The sequence below is a fragment of the Mercurialis annua genome, linkage group LG4 (genome assembly GCF_937616625.2).
Source record: "Mercurialis annua linkage group LG4, ddMerAnnu1.2, whole genome shotgun sequence".
Taxonomy (NCBI): domain Eukaryota; kingdom Viridiplantae; phylum Streptophyta; class Magnoliopsida; order Malpighiales; family Euphorbiaceae; genus Mercurialis; species Mercurialis annua.
In genome coordinates this window covers 18,463,744-18,474,781 of record NC_065573.1, presented here as the reverse complement: position 1 = coordinate 18,474,781, position 11,038 = coordinate 18,463,744, and the positions used below count along the sequence as shown (strand labels likewise).

The 11,038-nt window shown below is 31.6% G+C and overlaps 2 protein-coding genes across 2 annotated transcripts; one reads left to right on the top strand and one right to left on the bottom strand.

Annotated features, from left to right (window-relative positions):
• Positions 1 to 316: 316 nt before the first annotated feature.
• LOC126677903 (40S ribosomal protein S26-3-like) lies at positions 317 to 2,771 on the top strand. The gene is made up of 4 exons (XM_050372730.2): positions 317 to 427; positions 520 to 697; positions 805 to 938; positions 2,545 to 2,771. The coding sequence occupies exons 1-4, from the start codon at positions 425 to 427 to the stop codon at positions 2,620 to 2,622; spliced, it is 393 nt and encodes a 130-aa protein (XP_050228687.1). The 5' UTR covers positions 317 to 424; the 3' UTR covers positions 2,623 to 2,771.
• Positions 2,772 to 2,872: 101 nt separating this feature from the next.
• On the bottom strand, positions 2,873 to 7,875 carry LOC126678388 (alpha carbonic anhydrase 4-like). The gene is made up of 7 exons (XM_050373286.1): positions 7,701 to 7,875; positions 6,041 to 6,264; positions 5,354 to 5,460; positions 4,528 to 4,630; positions 4,280 to 4,438; positions 4,135 to 4,188; positions 2,873 to 3,044 (listed from the first exon to the last, which is right to left on the bottom strand). The coding sequence occupies exons 1-7, from the start codon at positions 7,873 to 7,875 to the stop codon at positions 2,967 to 2,969; spliced, it is 900 nt and encodes a 299-aa protein (XP_050229243.1). The 3' UTR covers positions 2,873 to 2,966.
• Positions 7,876 to 11,038: the final 3,163 nt, after the last annotated feature.

Below are 11,038 nucleotides of genomic sequence, written 5' to 3'. Positions count from 1 at the left end.
GCAATCTCTCATATTTTGGAACCGTAATCTTCAATTTTTGAAAGTATAAAATTTATAAGGTAAAAGGTTAAAATGCGAATTTGGGGAGATGAAACATCAAATCTCAACTTTCATAATTAAGGCTGTATATCTCTAATTATTATGGGCTAAGCCCGTAATCCCTCTAAATAAGTCTTGTGTTATCTGTGTACTCAGCCCAACATATAAAGTTTAGAAAAAGCCCCAACAAACTAGAAATATTCTTAGCTAATCCATGCCCTCCATTTCGTAACCCCAACCACAACCGCTCGATTAATCCATTAATAAATCCTCCACCATTATATTACTTTTCACTTTCTAGGGTTTCAAATATTACATGCGTAATCTCGCTCCACACTCGTAATTATTATTCATCGGTCGCCGGTTCATCACTGAACTCCTCAAAATGGTAAGTCAGATCACAATCTCAATTTCACTCTCTTATTACCCACAAAAAAATTCTTATTCTGCCGTGTTTTTGTCTTTGATCGTGTAAAATAGACCTTCAAGCGCAGAAATGGCGGCCGGAACAAGCACGGCCGCGGTCACGTGAAGTTCATTCGCTGTTCTAACTGTGGCAAATGCTGCCCAAAGGACAAGGCTATCAAGAGGTTTCTTGTTAGAAACATAGTTGAGCAGGCTGCTGTTAGAGATGTTCAAGACTCTTGCGTTTATGATGGTAAAAAATTTACATTTTTTTTGAATTGCTGTTGTGTTTATGTAAAATTTAGCGAAAAAAGAACGGAATTTGAGGGTCGATTTGTTTTTTGTTGTTGTTATTTTTAGGATATGTGCTTCCAAAGCTGTATGTGAAGATGCAATACTGTGTTTCATGTGCTATTCACTCTAGAGTTGTGAGAGTTCGATCCCGCACTGAGCGTAGGAAACGTGATCCTCCTCAGCGCTTTATCAGGCGCAGGGTATGATTATCTGTCATTTTTTACTTTTAATAAGTGATATTGTGATCTACAGATACATTATTTTATGAGAATTTAATTAGTTCAATTCTATCTTGCCGACGATTTGCTCCTAATTATGAAACATGTTTAGGATGAGAATTGTGTGGTATAATTTGCTTTCTTACGCTTGGCAGTTTTTGTTTCATTTATAATCTGTTAAAAGTAAAAAAAGGAAAAATGCTTTAATCCATGTTAATCTGAAGGGAACTATACTAGTTTTTTAGTGTTTGATCTGTCAAAATTCGATAATGATTTCTTTAGGATTTGTTATCTTTGTAAATAGAACCTGGAAAATTGACTGGTTTTTTGTCATTGCCCCTGGATTGTCCATTGCATTTTAGATTTTGGTTTGTGGCTTAGTGGCATGGTTTTCTATTGTTGGCCTGGATCAGTGTTATTAAAAGCGCTCGCCTGAGCGCCTAAAGCGCTCAGGCGAGGCGCCACAGACTGATGGCGCCTCCAGACCTTCCAGTCGAGGCGCCTTCAGTAAGGCGAGCGCTTTATTTGCTTAAGCGCTCGCCTTGGCTCGCCTTGGAATATGAAAAAAACACGCTTTTTTGAATTTTTTGTTTTTTTATGTTTTTTAGGTGACTTTTACTCTAATCTAGACATTCCTATTTGATAGCCTTAATTAATGCCTTAATTAATGCTTTAAATGGATTTAACTTAGGAAATTTAAAAGTCTTTTAGGAAGTCTAAAAGTCTATTCAAGTTTCTATTTAAGTGTTTAGGATCAAGTAAAACACAATAACTTCAAATTAAAATATACGTTAAGTAAAAAGCAGAGCCTTTTATTCTTTCTTCTCACGCCATGGATAGCCAACCTCAACCATGCATTGATGGTTCAACACCCACTGAAAAGAAGAAGGATCCGGGATGGAAATACAACTACATGCAAAATCCTAATGACCCAAATCCAGTGATTTTTTACTAAATATATATATTTAATATTTTTAGGTATAGGCGCCTTACTTCGATAAGGCGAGCGCTTTTTTAGCGCTTCTCGCCTCGGGCGATATATGGCTATCTCGCCTTGAGAGCGCCTTGCGCCTTAAACAACACTGGCCTGGATATTGAAAATGAAAGAAACAAATGCTAGAGCGTGAAAAGATAAGCCAGCACAGTTATTTTACACGAGGGAATTTGTGACGAGACTTAGCATATGGGGGTAATCATGGTATCTCCATTATGATTAGATTTTTGACAAGGGACAAATCTTTGCATGTATGTGTACATGCCGTAGATTTTTTATAGAAAATTCACCATCAAACTTATTTCAAAGGGGATAACCGCAGAGCCGAATTTAGCCTGCTCGCACTTGATAAAATGAATAAAATGAAGTCTGATATGGTTTCATGGAGAATCTTTATTTTTGTGCTGCTACAGGATATTATTTTCTTTCTTCTTGTAGGCAACTTTTAGAATTTATCCATGTTTTTATTTGCTTAATTTTTTTTTTAACTAAGCTGTCGTGTTTTCTTGTTCCTGGTTGATTAACAAATCTTATATAGGTTGGTCTTCTGTAATTATTATTTCAAAAAATTTAATTCATTCGTTTTTGCCTCAGGATGACATGCCAAAGCCTGGGCAACAACCTGGTCAAGGAACCCGTCCTGCAGGGGCTGCTGTTCCTGCTCGAACTTGAGCATTTTATACGGCGTTTGGTATTCTGTTTCAAGTTCCTACTCAAATTTTGTAAGGATTTTTTTTCTATGTCAAGTTAGACCTTCGAAGGATATAATATTTAAGATCTTGAAATTTTTTTATACCAACGAGATTGCTTTTCTGAGTTCATTTAAATTTCCCAAGTGCTCTTGATTATGGATTATTGTAGTAGTTGATGTTTAACTATTAATCAAATGTTTTTCATTGTTAATTATAGAGAAACCGATGTTTTATTCGGAAACATTGAGAACGAATTGAATAACATGAATACAGTCTTCAGATTTAATCTCTCATGAAGTTTTAGTAACATCAGGAAGCTTGGTTTCAGATGTCCCATGGATTATAAAAATAGACCTCTCTTGCATACAATGGTTGAAGTGGCCTTGCATTCATTTCAAATCCCTATTTGACAAAACCAGCAAAAAGATTATCAATGTCAGTAGGGAAAATTACTGTCATCTCATATTGTTAGGTGGTGGAGATTATCTTCTCCATAAATTTTATTTACTGTTTTGTTTTGATTTTGTACTATATAATTGAAATTGTCATCGAAAGGGAGATTTCAGTTAAATGAAATTGATTAAAAATATACACTTTTAAATTTGAAGGAAAAAATAATTTTGACAATTTTTATTGTTAATCACTTGATTTAAGGTACTAGGTAATTGAAATTAATGAAAAATGGTGAATTGTTGAAGTTTATAGAAAAAAACACTAATTTTAGTTTAGTTTTAGAAAGTGATAATAATCTTTTTATATAACTTTTTCAAAATATTATTTTAACAAGAATTATTTTGACGAGTTTCAATATTAAGATCACAGATGTATTTAGAAATTTAATTTATCTAAATTATAAAAGATTTCCTTCTCAAACAAAAGTTATAAAAGAATACCAAATTCATTTTTTTATTGCTTTCTACTGTTAATAATGTGAAGTTACAAAAAATAATTTATTATTTAAGTGACTCTTTATAATCAAATATAAAAAAAAATAGAAAGGTAAAATCCATCGAAGGGTTGCTATACTTTATCACGTTCATTTAAGAGGTCATAACATTAACAATTAATTTGTTCTTCTACTACCATTATTTTGATTTTGATGACCTTGCTTGGATGAAATTTGTCAATTTTTCTCGCTCATCGATAGCGTGAGTGAAAAAAAAGTTTTACCATAATTGATGTTCTCAAAATTATTTTGAACAAAAAAGATTTAGTCCAGCCTAGGGTTCCCTAAATGAGTTTTACTTTAAATTTTGATACAAGTAAATTTGGTACGGTTAGTAGGTTAACGACGAGTGACATGCTTGGCAAATTTCGTCAAAGTTAGGGTGCCAATATTGAAATAATGGTAGTTTAGGGACCAAAAAGATTGAAAGTGAATGGTCAAAACCTCTTAGAATAAAGAGTGATATCGCTCAAATTTTTTGAATGGATTTAGCTAAATAAGAATGTCATGTCAATTTGGAACGGAGCGAGTAAATTGCGAACTTGCCTCATCAACTGCATTCTTTAGAGCTCGAACTTGCTCCGGAGAAACCGTCCTCGCCTAGTTTAAAAATATAGAGTAGTTAACAACTAGGTAAGGTAAATTATAAAGGTTAAGAAATTCTAAATCAAGAAAATTTGTAGGTTTACACCTTGTAGATGAGTGTCCAAAGAACAACTTCAGTGCATGGAGGAACTGAAAGAGAACCATTATATCTGTAATATTTTCTGCTTCCAAATTCAATTTCTCCTGGATTCACAATTCCTAAATCTTTCTCTTGTTTTGTAACTGATTTTATGTAAGGAAACAACTGCCAACAAAATTTGTAAAATATTTATTAGAAAATTCAGTTTAATTTTATAGAAAATTAAAAATTGAGACATAAAAAAAAAGAATTACTTTAGAAAGAAATGAATCCGGTTCACCATATCGATAAACAATTCCAACTACAGCTACTTGTCCATGAGAGTTCTGATGAACCATGTGAAGCTCCAGATCATACCTTTTTGAAATTAAAACAATCAAAAATTAGGAATTATATAGAAAACTCATATGTTTATTTAATAATATTTAACACTTTAGTCTATGACAAAATAAATGAATAATATTCATCACATTTTTTATTTCATGTAATACTGCATGTATAATATTATATATCCATATTAATTCAAAGGTTTAACCATCCAATAGTCCTTGTATTATTAGCTTTTTTTTTTATTTTAAAAAGTTATTTTACTATTAATTTTGGGTATTTGTGTTTTTTTCCATAAAATATCGTCGTTTGAACGTCTTTGGTGATTCTGTCCAAAGAATCACAAATACATAAAATTATCAGAAAAGAAATTTTTAAAAATTGATTTTTTTCTTTGTAAAAATCAAAGATAGTACAAAGACTTTTGAATAAATTTATCCAAATTTTAAAAATACATGCCTACACTAGTTATTTCAACATGTATATGTACGAATATGCAGAATTATACTACTTTTTCAATAAAAAGTAATTAAAAATAATAACACGAAGGCGGATTAATCGACTACTATATATCTATACGGATAATTATACACTACGACGGTTTCACCACATCATTCGTGCAACAAACCAATAAGGCGTTAGTCATGTGCTAATATTTAATGATAAAAAAATGAGTAATAATTAAAGATAATCTATCGCAAATGCTTAACGTGGCATAACTGTTGCATGGGATAAACACTCGATCTATAATACCTTGTACCGTTGAATGAGTGCTCAGAAGGTGTATGCCAATGGCTATGTTGCAGATTGTAAGAAATCCCATTGATTATAATATTTCCTGCATCACCTTTCCATGCTACCTGATCATCATTAATTTCAATAATATTACACAATGATTTTATTCCTTCAAGCTCTAATGGATCGTGAGTTCATAACAAACATTTTTACTTTTTATATATTCATGAAGCAACATGAAAATGTTAAAACTCATCTATATCTAAATAATTAAATTAACAATTTATTTTATCTTTTTAATCAAGATGGCCAAATTAGTCAAATTAGTTAGAATTGGATTAATCAAATTAATTAAAATTTTGAAAATACAAAAGCGAACCGACTAAATTAGTTGGTTCACCGGTTAAACTGACAAAAATATTAAAATTTAATAATTAAAAATAAAACATTTAATTTAAATTTGACTGCTCCAATTATTTTCATTGGTTGAATCAAATTGATCGAACTGGTCAAATCAATCAAAAGCTTTAACCTAACTAAACCATCGACTAATTAGTTAATTTTGTATAACCGATCGCTTGCTAAGTTTTAGTATGAAAATTCGAACTCGAAATCTTCAGAAATTTTGGTATAGTGAGAACATTAATTAATGATGCCACTCACTAATCGACTAACATAATGTATTTATAGTTAATGGATAATTACCATAATATCTCTTCCTCTGCTAATTATAGTAGCATTAGCAGGTTTATAATTTTTTTGTAGCTCTCCTAATCCAGAATTTACTTTCACATTTTTGTCCACAAAATCTATAGGAGATTGAAGTTTTCCAACGCCACAAGCTCGCCATTTGGGATCAAGTTCACCCCATTTTGATGGTCCTCTGCCACTTGCTTCAATATAACTAAATGGAATTTCATCATTTGTTTCTGCACTTAAAAAATAAAAACTTGTCAAACACAAATTAATTCTTAGACTTAATAAATAATTTTATAAAGTCGCGGTTTGACTCCGATTCGACAGGTGTTTTAAAAACTGAAATCTACATAGTCATAGTTCACGGTTCAACCGGTTTAACCGTTAGTGGAGCGCTTTGACTAAAATAAATCTATTTATAATTTTGTATATGCATTATATATAAAACTCTCTTACAACAATAAATAACTATATTTAAACTTTGCACTTTGGTTTTAATAGTTTTGAAAGAGAAAAGCAAATAAATTATAATCAAATTAATGAAAACAGTTCGGTTTTTCGGGTTTATCAATCGATTGAACTACAATTTTCATTTTTAAGAAAAATCAAATCAAACTGGCCTCTGGTACTCGTCAAATCAGTTATACCGACCAGTCTGGTTCTTAAAACATTGCTTCGAGCAGCATAAAATTGTCATGTAGCATAATATCTCATGTAGTATGTTAAGGTTGCTATGTTGTTTTTCAAATAAACTTCGCTCCAAATGAGGTTCGAACTTAAAACTTTTAAAAATGTAACAATAAAGTGAGAAATGAAGATTATACCAAATTCAATCTCAAAAGCAGAAATGAGGAGAGGAAGAACAAAGAGAAGGACAAAGTGAAAGGAAAGGCTGATATGGCCACTCATGGTGTCATTTATTAATGAATCAATGTTCATGTGCAAATATATATATATATTGCACATTTTTGTTTTTGTGTAGAATGCTAGCCAAAATCTTGTGACAAGAACAAGAAAAGATAAATTTAAGAAATTGCAAGGGTGAAAATGACAATGAAAAGAGCAACAAGAACAACACAACTTTTTAGGGATTATTTTTAAAATAGTTTACTTTTGAAAAATAATTACAATGATACTCACCTTTATAAATAATTTTATACTTTTTTATTTTCTAAAATATCCTTTTAATGTTGAAAATATCTCTGTGGTGTTTTTTTATTGGTGTTTTATGGTATATTCATGGTGAATAAACTCTGGTTATAAAATATATTTTTGTACATATTTTATGAAACTTGGTCCTGAATGTAATTAGCAATTCATGACCTAAATTTTTATAAGCATTTTATGGGCTAATAATCATCCATGGCCCCTGATCTTTAGGGTACGTGCACAAAACCCTCTGAAGTTTAAAAGCGGGCACTAAACCCCCTGATCTTTGTGGCGGCGCTCACCACGACCCTAATGAATGAAAATACCCCTGACGCCGTCTTTTATTTGGCGGCTGTCTTTTTAAACAGAAAAAAAATTGGCAGCGCCATGTGTCAGTTGACACGTCATCAAAAGACGAAAAAAATACCCAAAACACTCCTAAATATAATATCTAATTAAATCAAAAAACCCAACTCAAAATCCAACCACCCATTCAAACCCAAACTGCCACCGATCTAACCATCGCCGCCACCCCACCACTGCCGGAAAATTTTCCGGTCATCTTCTCCGAGTGAATGATGACCATAAAATTTCCCGGTCATCCAAAGATGGTGGATCTGTTCATGAAACAAATCCACCATCGTATATGTTCCAAGAACAGATCTACCATGGATCTGTTCTTGAAAGAGATCCATAGATTTGTTTCAAGAACAGATCCACCATGGATCTGTTTCAAGAACAGATCCATGGATCTGTTCTTGAAATAGATCCATGGATTTGTTTCAAGAACAGATCTAAAAAATTTTCCGGTCATCATTCGTTTGGAGAAAATGACCGAAATTTTTTTCGGCGGTGGTTGGGTTGGCAGCGGTGGTTGGGTGGTGGTGGTTGGTTGAGTTGGCGGCGGCGGTTGCATGGTGGTGGTTGGTTGGGTTAGTTGTTTGGTTAATCGATTGGTTTAGATTAGATTGGGTTGATTTTTGTTTGTCCTTTTCTAAATTAAATTAGGGATATTTTGGGTGTTTGAAATTTTTATGGTATTTTGATGACGTGGCAGCTGATGTGGCTTCGTCAGTTTTTTTTTATGACTGACAGCTGACTGAAAAAGACGGCGTCAGAGGTATTTTTGTCATATTTAGAGTTTAGGGGATTTTATGAGCGCCGCCACAAAGATAAGGGGATTTAGTGCCCGTTTTTAAAGTTCAGGGGGTTTTGTACACGTACCCCTAAAGGTAAGGGGCCATGGGTGATTAATAGCCTATTTTATGGAAATAGGATAGTTTGAGGATATCCCAACTTTTAATATTAAATAAAATATTTGCCCTCTGTCCTATTCTAATTGAAAAATTTCTCATTGCACATTGTTTAAGAAATTTTAATTTTTTCTCATTATATTAAATGCATTATATTTTTCTAAAAATATTTTTTATAAATGCATTAATTGAAGGGTAAAGAAGAATAGTCTTTAAAAAAATACTGTAAAAAGTATTCTATAAATAGAAGTTGTCAAATAAAATAGGACATTCAAAATAAAAAGATTTCTCAAATAGAATGGGATAGAGAGAGTAATTCAAATCTAGAATAACTCTTAGATCTCAATTTGAATAGGTTACATTAGTTCCCATAAGTACAACATAGTAAAAAATTTATTATAATTTGATATAAGAGTCATATGTTCAATTCTATCTTCCCTTGTTGTAATGAAAAAAGTATAGATTATATTAGTTGTGACTAAAAGTCATACCTAAAATTTTACTAACTTGTACTATTAACTTTATTCTCTTCTATTGTGATTTCTTAAAAACATTTATAACATAAAAGTTTCAATTTTAATGTTAGGCTTAGCGGTGTCAAAACGTCAAATAATTTTTAAATATATGTAAATCTTTCTAAAACTTTTAAAGCTTACAAAACTATTTTATTTGATATTTTTGTTGTAATTTTATCTAATTTTTTTTTCCGGTCAATTTAATTCTCCTATATTGTGCCTTCATCCAATTATTATAAACTCATTATATTCAATAATGTGGAATATTCATAAGGTATTGTGAGCGAAGCGGGGTTCTGGGGCTGCTCGCCCAGACTTATGGCAGGACTCTATTCTGGACTATGCTTTGAGAAAATATGGAATCGCAATCTAGCTTAACTAGGAATGCCTTTTATACCGGCTAGATAACCTCACTCGCTTATGGGTGAGATTATTGTACGCCGAACCAAAAGACTGGGTTCGCGGATATTTTACCGAAACTCTTGTACTTGGCTTATTAGTTTTTTTTTTGAATTCATCGGATCTCATTAAATTGAATTTGAAACAGTTACATTTGTAAGAAACTCGGGATAATTTGAATATTAAACCCGATGACCTGACATGGAACAGACAACATGCTGCCTGATTCGCAGACCTTACTTACGAAAATAAAAATAAATTACTAACTGTTTCGCGAATTAAGTGCAGTCTTCAATCACTCTTCGTTCGAACTTCTCCAAACACCCACAAACTCACAGCATCCGATTCAATTAACACTTGATATAACTCCTTCTAAAAAAGAGACAACAACTCCTTCTAAAAAGGAGACAACAAACCTTTCACATAGAAAGGATAACAAACTTTTCATAAAAAAAGACAAAATAATACATTCAAAAAAAAAAGAAAAACAATAAAAAATGAATAAAACTAGTATAGCTCATAGACGAATACATTTTGTTACTGAAAGATCTTCAATCTATCGTCGATTCTTGATAATTGAATTGCGCTTCGTGATAAATTTTAATCCGTCAGAAAAATGAAAAAGAATTGGCTATTTAGTATATTCTATGAAATTCAAATAACATAAACAAAAGGGGTGGCTACCGTCAATAGAAAAATTTAGCCATTGACGGCTGCCGAAGAAAAAAATAAGAAAAAAACTCTAGGCGGCTAGGGTTTATTAGAGAGAAAAGAGAAGAGAAGACGGCTAGGGTTTATTAGTTACGTTTGCTTTTACTGGATGTATTCATTTTATCTTATCGCGACATTCATATAGTTCACAGTATAAATTGGGAAATTTAAACACAGATGAAAGTAGCAAATATTCCTATGAATTCATCTAACCTTATAGGTTTCTAATAAGAAGCAAAAAAGTGGCTGGTCTGGATTGATTACTTGCACAAAGTCTAAAATCGGATTTCTAGATCAGATTGATTTTACTTAGTTATCTTGAATGACCTATACAACCTTTTACTTCTTTTTTCATGGCAGTCCTAAAATTTCTAAGTGATTTGCTGGTATTGATTTGATTTAGCTAATTAACGTGGTTAGTCCTTTAACCTGTTAATACTGGATTAGATCATACTTTTAAGAAGCGTTTGAATAATATAAGTGTAATACCCCGTAAAATTAAAGGATTAAATTATTCCACGTAAGGAATAATTTATAGGACCGGGAGAACGTAAATTAAATTTAAGGATAAATTTAATTTATAGTATCTCCGGAAATATAAAATAGTTATAGAAGTTAAAATATAAAAATTGGATATTTATATTTTAACTAACGGGAATTAAGAAATGCTTATAAATTAAAATAGGATAATTTATAAGTCCCGTGTGAATATTTTTGGAGTCAATATTCACGAAATATTTTTAGAAAGTTACCCCTAAAATTTTATAGAATTTGGAGATAGAAATTTTATTAAGTGGGTCTAATTTAGCCCTAATAAATCTTTAATGATTTATTAAAGATAAAATATAAGTCCCGTGAGAATAAAAATTATGTTTTTATTCTAATTACGAATTATGGAATTCGTGGTTAAAATTTCATAAAATTTGGAGTTCGTTGTCCGTTTTAGTTACGGACGAGTATTTAAGAATTTGGGTTAAAGT